At 44.1% G+C, this 13,153-nt stretch overlaps 1 protein-coding gene across 1 annotated transcript in view; it reads right to left on the bottom strand.

The window, feature by feature from the left end:
* The window catches only part of LOC115071388 (keratin-associated protein 5-5-like), a 25,662-nt gene extending 17,623 nt beyond the window's left edge, over positions 1 to 8,039 (bottom strand). The window contains exon 1 of the mRNA XM_029566495.1: positions 7,854 to 8,039. Within this exon, the coding sequence (XP_029422355.1) occupies positions 7,854 to 8,039 (186 nt within the window). The remainder of the gene's footprint in view (positions 1 to 7,853) is intronic.
* Positions 8,040 to 13,153: the final 5,114 nt, after the last annotated feature.

Here is a 13,153-nt window from a genome sequence, read left to right as displayed (position 1 = left end):
AAAATTTAAAAATAAATTTTTATTTAAAATTTTATGTGTATGTCTATTATCTGTATGCATGTGTATGAGTGTTATGCTACATATATGTAAGTGTACCTGTGTCATGCAGTGCCCACAGAGGTCAGAAGAGGGTGTCAGATCCCCTGGAACTGAAGATATGGATGGTTGTTAGCTGCCATGTGGGTGCTGGGAATTGAAGAACAGACAGTGCTCTTAACCATCTCTCTGGCCCCTTAATATTAAATTTTATAGCTTTGTGAAATATTTATCCCATGATTCTGATGAATGCTGTTTTGTATAAGCAATTAGCTGTTTAAGGTTTTGTGAATCCCTTAATAGACCTAAAGATATTGTTTTAATAGGTTTTAAGATGTTCAGAGTACCCAAATTTATAAGGCAATATATATTTATCAAGCATTAACAAAATATTCACATTTGTAAATCTTCACATCTGCATTTTAATTGTGCATGCCAAAGGTAAAAGTAAAACTTAATTTTAGTACACATGCACAAAATGAAAAAAGACTGAAGTGGCCACAGTTTATTTAAAAAATTGTTTTGACACAAGTAACATATGGGACAATTACCATAGACACACATGACACAATTACATGAAATCTAGGGTCATGAGGGGACATGTAAAGTTTATATCCCTATCTCTTTAAGATGTGAGAAAAGCTTAGTGTCATAAAAGATCAAAAGGTGAGGCTTGCCATGTAGACTTAAAGTAATATCTCTTTCCCTTTTTAAGAGCTAAATAGCTGACGGGGAGGGGAATTCCTTTACATATGAAAATGTTTTTCTCACAGGGGAGGGAAGTATGCAAGAGTCCCCCCTACCTAAGCTATTAACACCATAGAAAGCAGGAGGCAGGCAAAGCAGAGATCACTTTTCAGACTTGAGGCTAAGGCTAAATAAAAGTAGGGGCTGATTAAGAGCACTGTCTGATCTTGCAGAGGACCCAGGTTCAAATCCCAGCACACACATGGCAGCTAACAACCATCCATAACTCCAGTTCCAGGGGATCTGATACCCTCTTCTGTCCTGTTGGGGCACTGCAGGACACTGGTGTACTGACATACGTGCAGGCATAACACTCATACACAAACAAATAGATAATAAATCATTTTACTTAAAAAAATAACTAAAATTATAAAAGCAGCCACTCCTAAAATGCTGTTTTTGGGAGGCAGTTATTCCAGGTTACTCTCTTGGAAGCAAGAGACTGACTTAGGCCATCTGAGGGACCAGGTCTTATAATGTACCCAGGAAAACTAATGTACTATTGCATCTGACCCAGGAATAAATTAGTCTCTGGCCAGAAAAATAGAAGCAGAGGAACCTGAAGTAACACGTAAGCCATGCTTAGCAGGGTAGATCAATCAAGCCAAGAGACAGACAGGGAATCTCACCAAAAATGCTTCCAGATGGATCTTAGCAGGAGCTCCCAGAAACACCAGAGGTGACTGAGACAAAGCTGCCATGTGGTCATCCTTAGGAGCCCGAGGAGTTCTTATGTTTTAGGGTTCTAAATACAAGCCAAACCCAACTGATGAAAGGAATTTTAGGGCTAAATAGTATAATAAAGACATTTCAATGTAGGCTTAAGCATGAGAGTTTAAATAAAGAGCTGCTTAAGAGAAAATATAAGACAATGAAATAATACCCACGTAGAAGTAGAGTTTGTCTAGGGCAAGCAGCCTTTACAAATGGGAGTTTTAATCTAGCATGGAAACTCTTGGGTGTTTATGTAGCTTTTGTCTTAAAACAGGTCATAATCTATTTGCAAATAGAATTTTGCTCTGTTAGGAGATAAAGAATGAAGGGCCAGGTCAAAGAAAGATAGCAGGAGTTTTGATACACCCTCTAAAAATTAATTTATTTTTGTTTTATTTATTATTTTTATCTTATGTGTATAAGCATATTGCCTACATGTATGTAAGTGTACCCATGTCATGCAGTGCCTGCAAAGGTCAGAAGAGGGCATCAGGTTCCTGGAATTGGAGTTACGAACAGTTGTTAGTCACCATGTGGGTGCTAGGAACTGACCTGGGTCCTCTGCAAGAGTAGCCAGTGCTCTTAACTGCCAAGCCATCTCTCCAGCCCCTAGTTTCTTATTTTTAATATTTCCCTTTAACTCACATGTATTTTTAGAGCTCTTACTAATCATTTTAAATTATTTACCAATCTTATTTTATTTCTCAGAGGATTTTACCTTCCAATTAAAGCAGACTGTCATTTGTGGTTTTTAATTTTTTATTGCCTAGAACTTCTAAGTAAGCATGCAAAATAAACCAATTTAAAACTAGTAAATGCTCCCTATTGAGGGGAAACTTACCGTTAGTTAAATTTTTATTTTTATTTTTTACATTTGTAATTTGAATTAACACACTAAGCAAACTTGTAACAAGCTTGTGTATAAAATATCTGTTTGTCTTTTCAAAACATTTCTCCATTCCTTAGATTAGGTATGGTAAAGTATCCAGAAAAAAAAAGAAAAAGAAAAAAAAAACTGTTAGAAATTTTAAAAAACAAATGGACAGAATCAAACAAGCCTTTGGAGGTCTGAAAGCAACCAAAAATCAAATCAAACATTAGAAGAAAAATGCTTTCAAAGCAAACAAAATATATACTTTTAAACCAACCACTTTGAAGGCAAGCCCAAACTAAAAATTTATCACATAGGATCCTTAAGCAACTAGCTCAGAACAAACAAATGGGCCACTGACCCATCCAAGGGAGATCTGAGAAATCCCTGGAGAGAATTCACCATAATCTACCTGAAGAGACAACACCAGATGGCTTGGACTCAATAGGTCCATGCTGGTACCTGCTTCCATTCCGGTGACTCCTGTGATGAAAAGCAGATAATTCTCAGGGTCTCACACCGCGGTGCCGTATCGAGACTTGGGTTTGCTTTGCTCAGCAGGGAGCCTTCTTAGGTGGCAGAGAGGCTGGATCAGCAACAGAGAAGCGACTCTGGGACTTGTGATTTCCTTCACACAAGCTGTTTATTACAAAATTCAGAGGGTTTTTATACATTCCAAGGAACTGGCAGTCGTGGGGTTTGGCAGTTATATACAAAGATTTAGGGTACAAAGAAACAGGACATATAGCCTTTTCATTGGGGCCAGCAGAATGCTTAAACTTTTACTCAAGGTTACCAATGCCTGTCCAGAAATTTATTGGCCACAATGTTTTCTTTCTTAGGACAAAAAGCATGGTAAACCTTTAGCTTTTAGCTCAGGAGTAAACCTTCAACCTGGCCTAATCTTTTAGCTAATGATAGCTGAGTTATTTGTTCAGGACAGGAAGATGACCTAAGGGCTGTTGATCAAGATGCTTTCCCATAGACCAAGAAGCCTAAACTTTTGACCTGCCGGCTTTTCTCTTGCTAGCCCTGCAGCATTCTGCAAGACATGGATATCAGAGCTGCTATTTTTGACGCTCCTCCCTTTAGCAGAGAATGTAGCCTGGACTTAAAAGTTTTAGGCTCATCTCACCCTAGGGCATGCCATCCTGGTTTCCTACAGTGCCATGAACTATCAATGTAACAGTAAAAATCTCAACTCAAATGGATAAGAGAGATAGTTTATTCTAAAGCCAAATATGAGTGACCATGGCCCAGGAGCACAGATTCAGGTTACCCTAAATTCCGTGTTTCAACATGTCTCAGTTTCATGAAGTTTTTGTAGTAACAGATCAAAGAAAAGTCATCAACCAAGACGTTTTTCAAGTTCATTGATGGAAACATTAGGCAGGTGGTTAGAGTCAAAGAAAAATCTCAGCTAAAGTCCCAGATGCTATTCGATGATGTTCAGACTTTTGAATGGTAGAAGTTGGTGGTCTGCTAAGTTTAATACATTCCAAAACTTTTCTTCTCTGTTAGCCACGGGATGTTAAGTCAGAATCAGAGGTAGGTAAGGAGTGGCTAGTTAGGGGGCTAAAGATTGCCCAAGATAAATGCTAATTAGGCTCTGGTTTTGCAACATTTCAAACTCTCCCCAATCACTGAAGTTCTAATCAGTTGATCAGCCTTTGCAGATGGTTCAGTTTCAAGGTGCAGTTTTTCTGGGAACATTTTTCACAAGAGCAGACATCAAATCCTGTAGCTCCATGTCCAACATCTGGGTCTTTAGTTCCCAAGGGCCTGAATGGCTCAACCCTCCAGCTTTTCTGCCTGTAACATATATCTCTCTCTTGAGCTGGTTCCACTCCCTGTATGCAGCTGTCTTGGCAGATGTCTTATGGTACTGGCATCTCCAACATCTCAGGGTTTCTACTGGAAACCAGGCTTCACCTTCATCCCTTCAGTCAATGGCCTCCCAGGGCTTGCTTTATGCAGAGACTCCCCTGATGCAGACTGCCTGGCCTCAACATCTCTCAAACTTAAGAGGAAGACTTGACAATCCCCTCACTCATATATGCCAAGCATCTAAAGCCAACACCATGTGAACAACACTGCCAAGTTAAGCTGTCAGCTTGGGATGGATCTTGGCACCCTTAGCTCACATTTGCAGCTGCTTTTGTTGTGATATTCTAGGTGCAGAAAACTCCTTAGGCCCTTTCTTCTCTCTGTTGGAAACTGCGTTGGGTGGGCTCTTTACCTGAGGGCACCCTTCCCATGGTTCAGTCGACCAGGAGGCTTCTCCTTAATGGCGTTCCTCTCCTTATCAAAGAGAGCTTTGTTCTAGGACAAGCTTCAGTTCTAATCTTAAGTTTCCTAGTGTTCTTTTTCTTCCCAAACTGTACATTTTGTGTTTCTTTCGGCTCCTTCTGTTCTTTTTCATTAGTCTGCATTATATTCACCATTAGTAACTTTCCCACAGACTCAAAATTAGGCTATCTTGAAATTTCCTTCACTAAAAGAATTACTCTATTACTTTATAATTCATTCTCAGGCAAGTTCTTAGGACACCAAGTTTTTTACAGCAACATCTCACTCTCTGGTACCAACTTTGGTATTAGTAACTTTTCTGTTGCTGTAATAAAATATCATGACCAAGGCAACTTCTAGAAGAAAGGATTTATTGGGCTTTTGGTTCCACAGGGAAGAGTCCATCATGGCAGGGGAGGCATGGCTGCAGGTAGGCCGAACAGAAAGCTGACCACTCACATCTAAGCTGACCACTCACATCTTCAAGCAGGTAAAGGAAGTGGAGAGAACTGGAAGTGGAGCAAAACTGTGAGCACTCAAAATGCATCCCCAATGATGCGTTTCCTCCAGTAAAGCCGCACATCCTAGGGATTCAATGGCCTTCCCAAAACAGTGCCACCACTGACCAAGTGCTCCAATACTTGAGCCTGTGGGGGGCACTTCCCATTCAAACTACCACACCAATAATGTGTGAAGAGGCTTGTGGAAAATCACTACTTTATAAGTTGATTAAAAATATAATTAAGGGTTGGCAAGATGACTCAGTGGGTTAAAGGTGCCTGCCATTGAGCCTGATGACCTGAGTTTGATACCTGAACCCAAACCACAGAGGGAGAGAACTGACTCTCAAGGTTGTTTTCTGAATTCTACACTTGAGCAATGGCACATGTGCACATGTATATTAGTCAGGGTTCTCCAAAGAAATGGAACTGGTAGAATGAATATATATGTATAGAGATTTATCAGCTTAGCTCACAGGATAGAGTCCGAGTAGTCCAACAATGGCTGCTCCACACTGGAGAGGCTGAGAATCCGTAGTCGCTCAGTCCACAAGGCTGGATGTCTCAGTAGTCCCAATCTGGCACTGAAGGTCTGACGAATTCCAAAGGATCAGCTAGTCTTGAAAGAAGAACTCACCAGCGAGAGAGAAGGCAAACAGCAAGAAACCAGGTGTTCCCCTCTGCCATGGACTTTTATACGGTCTGCCATCAGAAGGTAACACCCACATTTAGGGTGTGTCTTTCAGCTTCATATGATCCAATCAAGAAGATCTCTCTCATTTCAGTTAATCCCAGATCCAGTCAAGTTGACACCCAGGATTAGCCATCACAACATGCTCCCCAAATAATAAATAAATAAATAAATAAATAAATAAATAAATAAATAAATGTTTTGCATATCTATATCTATATTTTTTATTTTAAGAAAAGGTGTTTGGACCAAGGTATCTGTGTGAGTTAACAGTGTTGCTCCCATAAGACATTGGTTATGAGTGAAAATATCAGTGCCAGGATACCTCCTTATGGGTTATTGGTCAGGGAGGCCCAAGAGGTCTCCAAAACAACACAGGGTATTGCCATAGCCCTTTGTTACTCAAGGTACCTACATAGAACTTATTGCTGAAAACACTGTAAACTTTGGCTCCAGGATATAGAGAACTCAGTCTCAAACCAACCAGGAAACTTCCTCCTTGCCAGTTTCAATAGTGACTGAAGAGGCTATGCAGGTAACTGGAGCAGAAAAGACATCAATGTTCTTGCCCAGCACTAGACCCTGAAAGCTGCAATGCCCACTGTCAGGCAAGATGTGTGCTGGTGTGATAGTATAGTGGCATGATTGTTATGGGGTAACTAACTGCTCTCTGATTGGATTTGAGGCCTGCTCCACAGGAGGGAATTTTACACCTGGTATTGTAATCCTGGTCAAAAGACTGGAGAGGTCATAGACCCTAGGATAGAACCTACTACCGTTATTTTGCTAAAAGGTCATGTTGTAAAATTGCCCTCTATTATGTTTAAACTCATAGACCTGGGCTGCTCTCAACCTTGGTCAGATAAACTTAAGAGTGGGCAGCAGTCAATGGAATCATCTGGGAGAAGGGTCTCTTGCATGCCTGTGGGGGCTTATCTCGGTTTCACTAATTGGCGTGGGATGCATTGCAGGTGGCACCGTTCCCTGGGTGGGATCCTGGACTGTATAAATGGAGAGGAGGAAGGGAGCCAAGCAGCAGCATCTGTTGATCTCTGCTTTGATTGCGGATGTGACGAGACCAGCTGCTTCAAGATCCCGCTGCTTTGACTTCTCACCATGATGGATGGCACCTTTGAACTGTGAGTCAGAAGAAACTTTTTCTCCCTTAAGTTGCTTTTGTATTTTGTCATAGCAACAGGAAAATAGATTAACATGTTTGCATAAATCAGACAAATATAAAGTTGTAACAGAGGAAGGGAAGGAGAAAAGGAGGAAAGGGAGGAAGGAAGGAAAGAGGAAAAATCAGGGGCATCTAAACACCAAGATGCATTCTAGAGCAACAACACTTTAGCAGTGAGAATCCCTCATGGACGAACAGACAACCATGGAAGATGGAACAAAAGAGTCCATGTGGTAAATAAACATAATTCCAGAGCTCATGTAAATAAGTTCTCATCTGTGCTCATGTTGGCAACCTTAACAAGGACTCACTGAGTCACACACACGCACACATACACACACACACAATCCCCGAAAATAGAAAGGAGTTGGGAAGAGGATCAGTGGGAGTGGGGTCGGGACAAAGAGGGTAATGGCGTGCGTGTGTGTGTGTGTGTGTGTGTGTGTGTGTGTGTGTGCATGTGAATATCATCAAAACACATATATGTGCATGAAATGTCAAAAAATAATTTTTAAATCTCAGACAATCATGAGTGAGGGCATGGGCCACATCTGAATGCCCAGTTTCTCTCTCCACAGTGGACAGAGGTCAGCACATGGGGGTCAGAGAACAACAGGAGAGAGACAAAGTGGACCAAACTTCATCTGTTTTCAAGCAGAGGGCAAAGCAGATCTCCCCAGCAATGCAGCGTAAATACACACAAGGAAGAGGCCATGTGCTCCAGACACCTGCAGGCACAGATATAAGGGCTCCCTGAGTATAGGTTGCCACACCGCACACCTCCCTCTCCACCTGCTCCTCTGACCTGCTCCATCCTCAACCAACCACCAGAACCATGACCTGCTGTGGGGGCTGTGGCTCCAGCTGCTGTGTGCCCGTGTGCTGCTGTGTGCCCGCCTGCTCCTGGTCCAGCTGTGGGGGCTCTAAGGGGGGCTGTGGCTCCTGTGGGGGCTGTGGCTCCTGTGGGGGCTGTAAATCCAGTTGCTGCCAGTCCAGCTGCTGTCTCCCCATTTGCTGCCAATGCAAGATCTGAGGTCCCGACACAGGCCTAGTTCACCTCACCTGTTTCAGGTTTCTGGAGGTGTCTGGGCTTCATCCCACACTCCCCAGGCTCTCATGCCACCCTGTACTCCATAGGCTTTCCTTGGCCTACAGAGCTGGCTATTCACCTACTGGGCTGTAGGGGAGGCTCAGTCTTCCTACCCATCACCCCGACTGAGAGGCCCACATCGTCTTCCAGGCTGGATGGAGGTCCTGTGGTTCTCCCTTCTGCAGACCCACAGTCTCTTCGGAGCTCTTCTCACTCCTCCCAGTCAGCAGCCTCCCTGGTCACCGCTTCCCCAGCAGAGCCCAAGTAGGGTTCCTAACACCTGTTTTCTCTTTTCTTTGCTTATTTTGGCCCAAATACTTAAACAAAAATCTTTCTTGTGTATATGATGCAATTCTCACTGAATTTTTTGCTACCTCCAACCTAACAAGCACACCCGCTCCCTCTGCCTACACGTCACGCTAGCCACATGTTTAGTCATACACCAGCAGTGACGAGTGCACAGCCTCCTGGAGTCCTGGGGCCCACAGCAGTGAGGAAGCCATGCTGCAGCCTTCATAAGGAAAGGGGAGCAGAGGGGAAACACCTCAGATCGGCATGAGAGGACAGCAGGAAACTAGAACCTTCTGAGAGGAGACAGGAACTAGAAGGGGAGACTCCTGCGGGGCGCATGGGGACGTGGGCAAAGGTGTGGAGGAGTCAGGGGGACCCTGTGGGAATGACCGTTCTGGGGATGCCTGCTGTTACATTTGAGAATCTTGCCTACCCCTGGAACCAAAGTGAATCTTATGTTTGGAGCGCATTTAACACAATCTCAACTTGTTCACAACGTGAACAATCTGATTAGGTTTTGAACTTCTCTTGTAAGCTAAACATTTACCTTTAATCCCTGGCGACCCTTCCTTGCCCCTGGTCCAGAATAATGCATATGTGTGTGTAAGTTGTGAAAATATTTCAGCAAATACTGTGTTGCAAACAAGGGTGAGATTAGACTGATAACGTCTGTTTGTGGTTGTGTGTGCTGCTCTGGGTCTGTGTGGATCAGAAAGGAAAAAGACTCAGAAAAGACAAGGTTCCTCACTTCTTCCAATGCCATTTTGGAGGTACTGTTTCTGTAAGTAGAGAGCAAGTCTTTTGTTTGGGAGACAGTTCTAGAGAAAGGAAAAGGAACAGGTTCTCAGAACAGATCGGCTCATCCTGGTCTTAATCAATGCTAAGGGGTCGGGCAGTCTTGGTTTGGCCACTGCTGTAATATGACTCTCCACTGCAGGAAACTGTCTGAAGCCAGATGCAGCTCCCATAGGCTCAGGTCAGGACCACCTACTGTATGAACACTCTTGGTGCCTCTGTGAACTCATCTGTAAAATAGGGATGTGTGTCCATCACTGTGCTGTGGTAAAGACTGAGCACTTGGGCCATGCAGATTGCTTGGCACACAGACACATGCAAAGAACATGGGCTGAGTTGGCATCACTGGAGCTATGGCTTGAGGGAAGGGGGCATGCAGATCATGACTGCAATGGAGTTTGGTCTGCTTGCTAAATGCTACTACTGGGCCTCAAACGGGATGCTGGAGTATGTTAGTCGTGTGCTGCCTTGTAACGAATTGCCACAGTCTCAGAGAATTCAAACCACACCAGGTTTTAATCTCACAGTGTCTGTAGGTCGATGGTCAGGTGACGCCAAGCTGTGTCCTCTCCTTATAGCATCCTGAAGTCACTGCTGAGGGATAAGCTATACTTGGATGATCACCCAGCGCTCAGGGCCTTTTCTTATTTGCATTCTTTAAAGAACTCAGTTCTTGGGGTTGGAGAGATAACTCTGTGGTTAAGAGCACTTGCTGCTCTTCCAGAAACCCAGTTCCAGAGGACCTGGGTTCCTAGCACCTACATCAGACAGCTCACAATTGCCTGTAACTCCAGGGGATATGATGACGTTCTAGCCTCTGTAGGTACCTGCATACATGTGGTGTTCTCTCTTTCTCTCTCTCATAAATAAAATAGGATTGAGATTTGAAGAGATGACTCAGTGGTTAAGAGCACTGACTGCTCTTGCAGAGAACCTGGGTTTGGTACCCAGCACCAACATGGCAGCTAACAACCATCAATAACTCCAGCTCTAGGGTGCTGGCTCCTCATGAGCACAAGTTCCATCCTCGCTCAAGTGGGAGTCCGTATAAAATGGGGGTCTTTGAGGGTCATTTATACAAGGGGAGACCAGTCATGAAGAGGAAGACAGGTTGTATGCATTCCATCCATGAGGGGCATCCAGGTGGTACACTCGAGAGAGGTCAGATGTGCTGATCTGGAGGTCAGGGCTCGGGCAACAGCAACAGACTGGCAGCCAAGACCTGCAGGCAGGGACCGTGTCCCTCATTAGCAGGGAAGAAGTTACAGAAGGCAGAGTACCATCCTCCGTTTCCTCCGAAAGTTCTCAGAGGGGAGTAGTGGTCAGAAAGTAGGGTGGGGAGAGAGCAGAGTTAACTTCTGATGGGCTGGAGACATGGCCTAGTAGTCAAGAACACTGGCCACACTTGCAGAGGACCCGGATTTGGTTCCTAAAAAACTCCATGGGCCATACGAATAACCTAGTGTGGTCCCAGTCTGTGGGACATGGCCACCACTGAGCTGACCTTTTAACCCCTCCCAGCTCTGACCAGGTCCTCCCTTGGAGGTATTCTTAATAAGCTCTCTGCTCCCACCACCACCCACATACCCTTGTCCAATTTCTTATCCCAGAAAATCCTGCCAGGCCCCTGCCAGACTCCAATATCTGTGGATAGTAAGTGGAGAGCTGTCAACCAAAATGTAAGGTTACGTATTCCTAATCTCTTAAAATAGCCTACCACTTATGGGAGCACCTGAGATAATGCCTCTCTCTGCAACCAGCCTGTCTCTCCCTCCAGCTCTCCTTCCTTCCCTCTTCCTTCCTCCCTCCTTTCCTCTTTCCTTCCCTTTTCCTTAGTCCCTCCCTCCCTCCCTCCCTCCTTTCTTTCCTTCCTTCCTCCCTCCTTTTTGTTAAGGTGCATAGAAACACTTGGCTCAGGGTGTGTAGAGTTGCAGCCCTTTTGGGGATACATGCCTAGTGGTGGCTGGTGTCATGCAGAGGCAGCCAAGATGGCAGCACATGTGGCCGCAGCAGGAAGAGCCACTGTGTGCTCAGAGTTTATGGGCTGTTCTGTGGGAGCTTAGATGATTAAAACACCGAGAGAAATGCAAATGGTAGAGCCCTGGCTTGTGAAGTCCCAGAGGGCGGTCTGAGAGTCTGTCCCTTAAAGATTATCAGGGCCAATATATTTGTATAATATGTTTGAACTAAGAATCCATGCAGCTTGGGCAGGGTGTGGTGGTACACGCTTTAATCCCAGCACTGGGGAAGTAGAGGCAGGCAGATTGCTATGAGATCAAGGTCAGCCTGGTCTACATAGAAAGTGCTAGGTCAACTGGGACTACTAGGAGACTTGGGAAAAAAAACAAAAACAAAAACAAACCAAGAATCTGTGCGAGTGAAACCTTTACTAGAACAGTTAGCTGGGTTGAAAAGTCAACTGTTGGAGACTGGAGAGATGGCTCAGCAGTTAAGAGTACTGGACGCTCTTGCAGAGGATCCAGGTTCAATTCCCAGCACCCACATGATGGTTAACCATAACTCCAGTTCCAGGGACTCCAATGCCATCTTCTGACCTCCGTGGCTATTGCACAATGCAGGTGCACTTACACACATGCAGGCAATATACTAATACACATAAAATAAACAATTTTCTAAAAGTCAGCTGTGATTAATAAGAGGCCAGCATCATTGAGGTGAAATCTGGGGAGTAGTTCCTCAGGGTCAATCCTGAGGAAGCTGTGGTCCAGAAGGGCCAAGGCTGTATCTCAAGCTGGAAGCTGACTTGACTATGTATAAATGTCTCCTACATGGGACTGGTATTAAAGACATGAAGGGGTCATGGAGAGCAGCTGAGGCTTCATACTATGAGAGGCTAAAAGAGGCCATTGGTGAAGGTGAAGACTCAGTTGCAATGGAGACCCCAGGATTGAAGAGGTCATAGGAGAGAAGTTAGGCTTGGCACCACGAGAGGCCAGACGAAGTTACTGGTGAAGATTCAGCCTGAATTGCAATAGAGACTCCAGGATATTGGTGATGTCAGGACTGTGGGGCTGTCTGCCAATGTCAGAGGCAGATATAAAGTGGAGCTGGCCTAAGCCTGTAAGACCCAGATGTGTCGGCTGCAGTTGGCAGAGCTGGAGAAATAAGGCTGCCCAAGCCATTTCTGTTTTTACATCAAAATTCTGAGTTTATTTCACATGTATATTTTTTGCCTCTCCACATGTCCATGTCTGATTACTACTATGACTGTGTCCTAGGATGACATTCCACATATACTTAAAACCAAGGAAAAGGTGGAGTCCATCCTTAGGAGCGGAACAGGCACTTTAGAGAGCACTTCTTGGCAATGGAGTCTAGACGTTTATCAAACACAGTAGGGGAAGTTCTTACTTTGCATCGTTAGAAGGACAGCCAGGTACCAATTGTCACAGAAACGAAGTAAGATGGGATATCTGAAATGGAACTACATTTTGAAAGAGACTTCCACGGCTACAGATCTTGACTAGCCTCCTGGGTCAGTCATCCGGAAGCAATTGTTCACATGACTGATGAACTTGGCTTCCACTTTGGGAAGAGAACCACCTTTCTCTAAACTTCTGTGCATTTTTGCTTTAATGTCCTCTACGTATCCAGGTCTTTTTTTTTTAATGTTTTACAATTTCTTTTCCTTGGTTTTTTAAGGATTCTAGACCTTTTGATCCTGCTGTTGATGGTTTTAAGTCTTTTCTATTCTGGTTTCATTTTGTGCATTTTTAGCTTGAGTATTTCAGATAGATTTTTAAAATATTTAATTTATTTTAATATTTATGATATGTAGCAGTGTTATGCCTGCATGTACATAAGTGCACCTGTGTGGTGCAATGCCTGCGGAGGATGGAAGAAGCTGTTGGATCCCCTGGGACTGGAGTTACGGACAGTTTTTAGCTGCCATGTGGGTGCTGGGATTCGAACCCGGGTCTTCTGCAAG

This window comes from Nannospalax galili, unplaced genomic scaffold (genome assembly GCF_000622305.1).
Source record: "Nannospalax galili isolate Female #2095 unplaced genomic scaffold, S.galili_v1.0 scaffold1639, whole genome shotgun sequence".
Taxonomy (NCBI): Eukaryota; Metazoa; Chordata; class Mammalia; order Rodentia; family Spalacidae; genus Nannospalax; species Nannospalax galili.
This window is presented reverse-complemented; position numbering and strand designations above follow the sequence as displayed.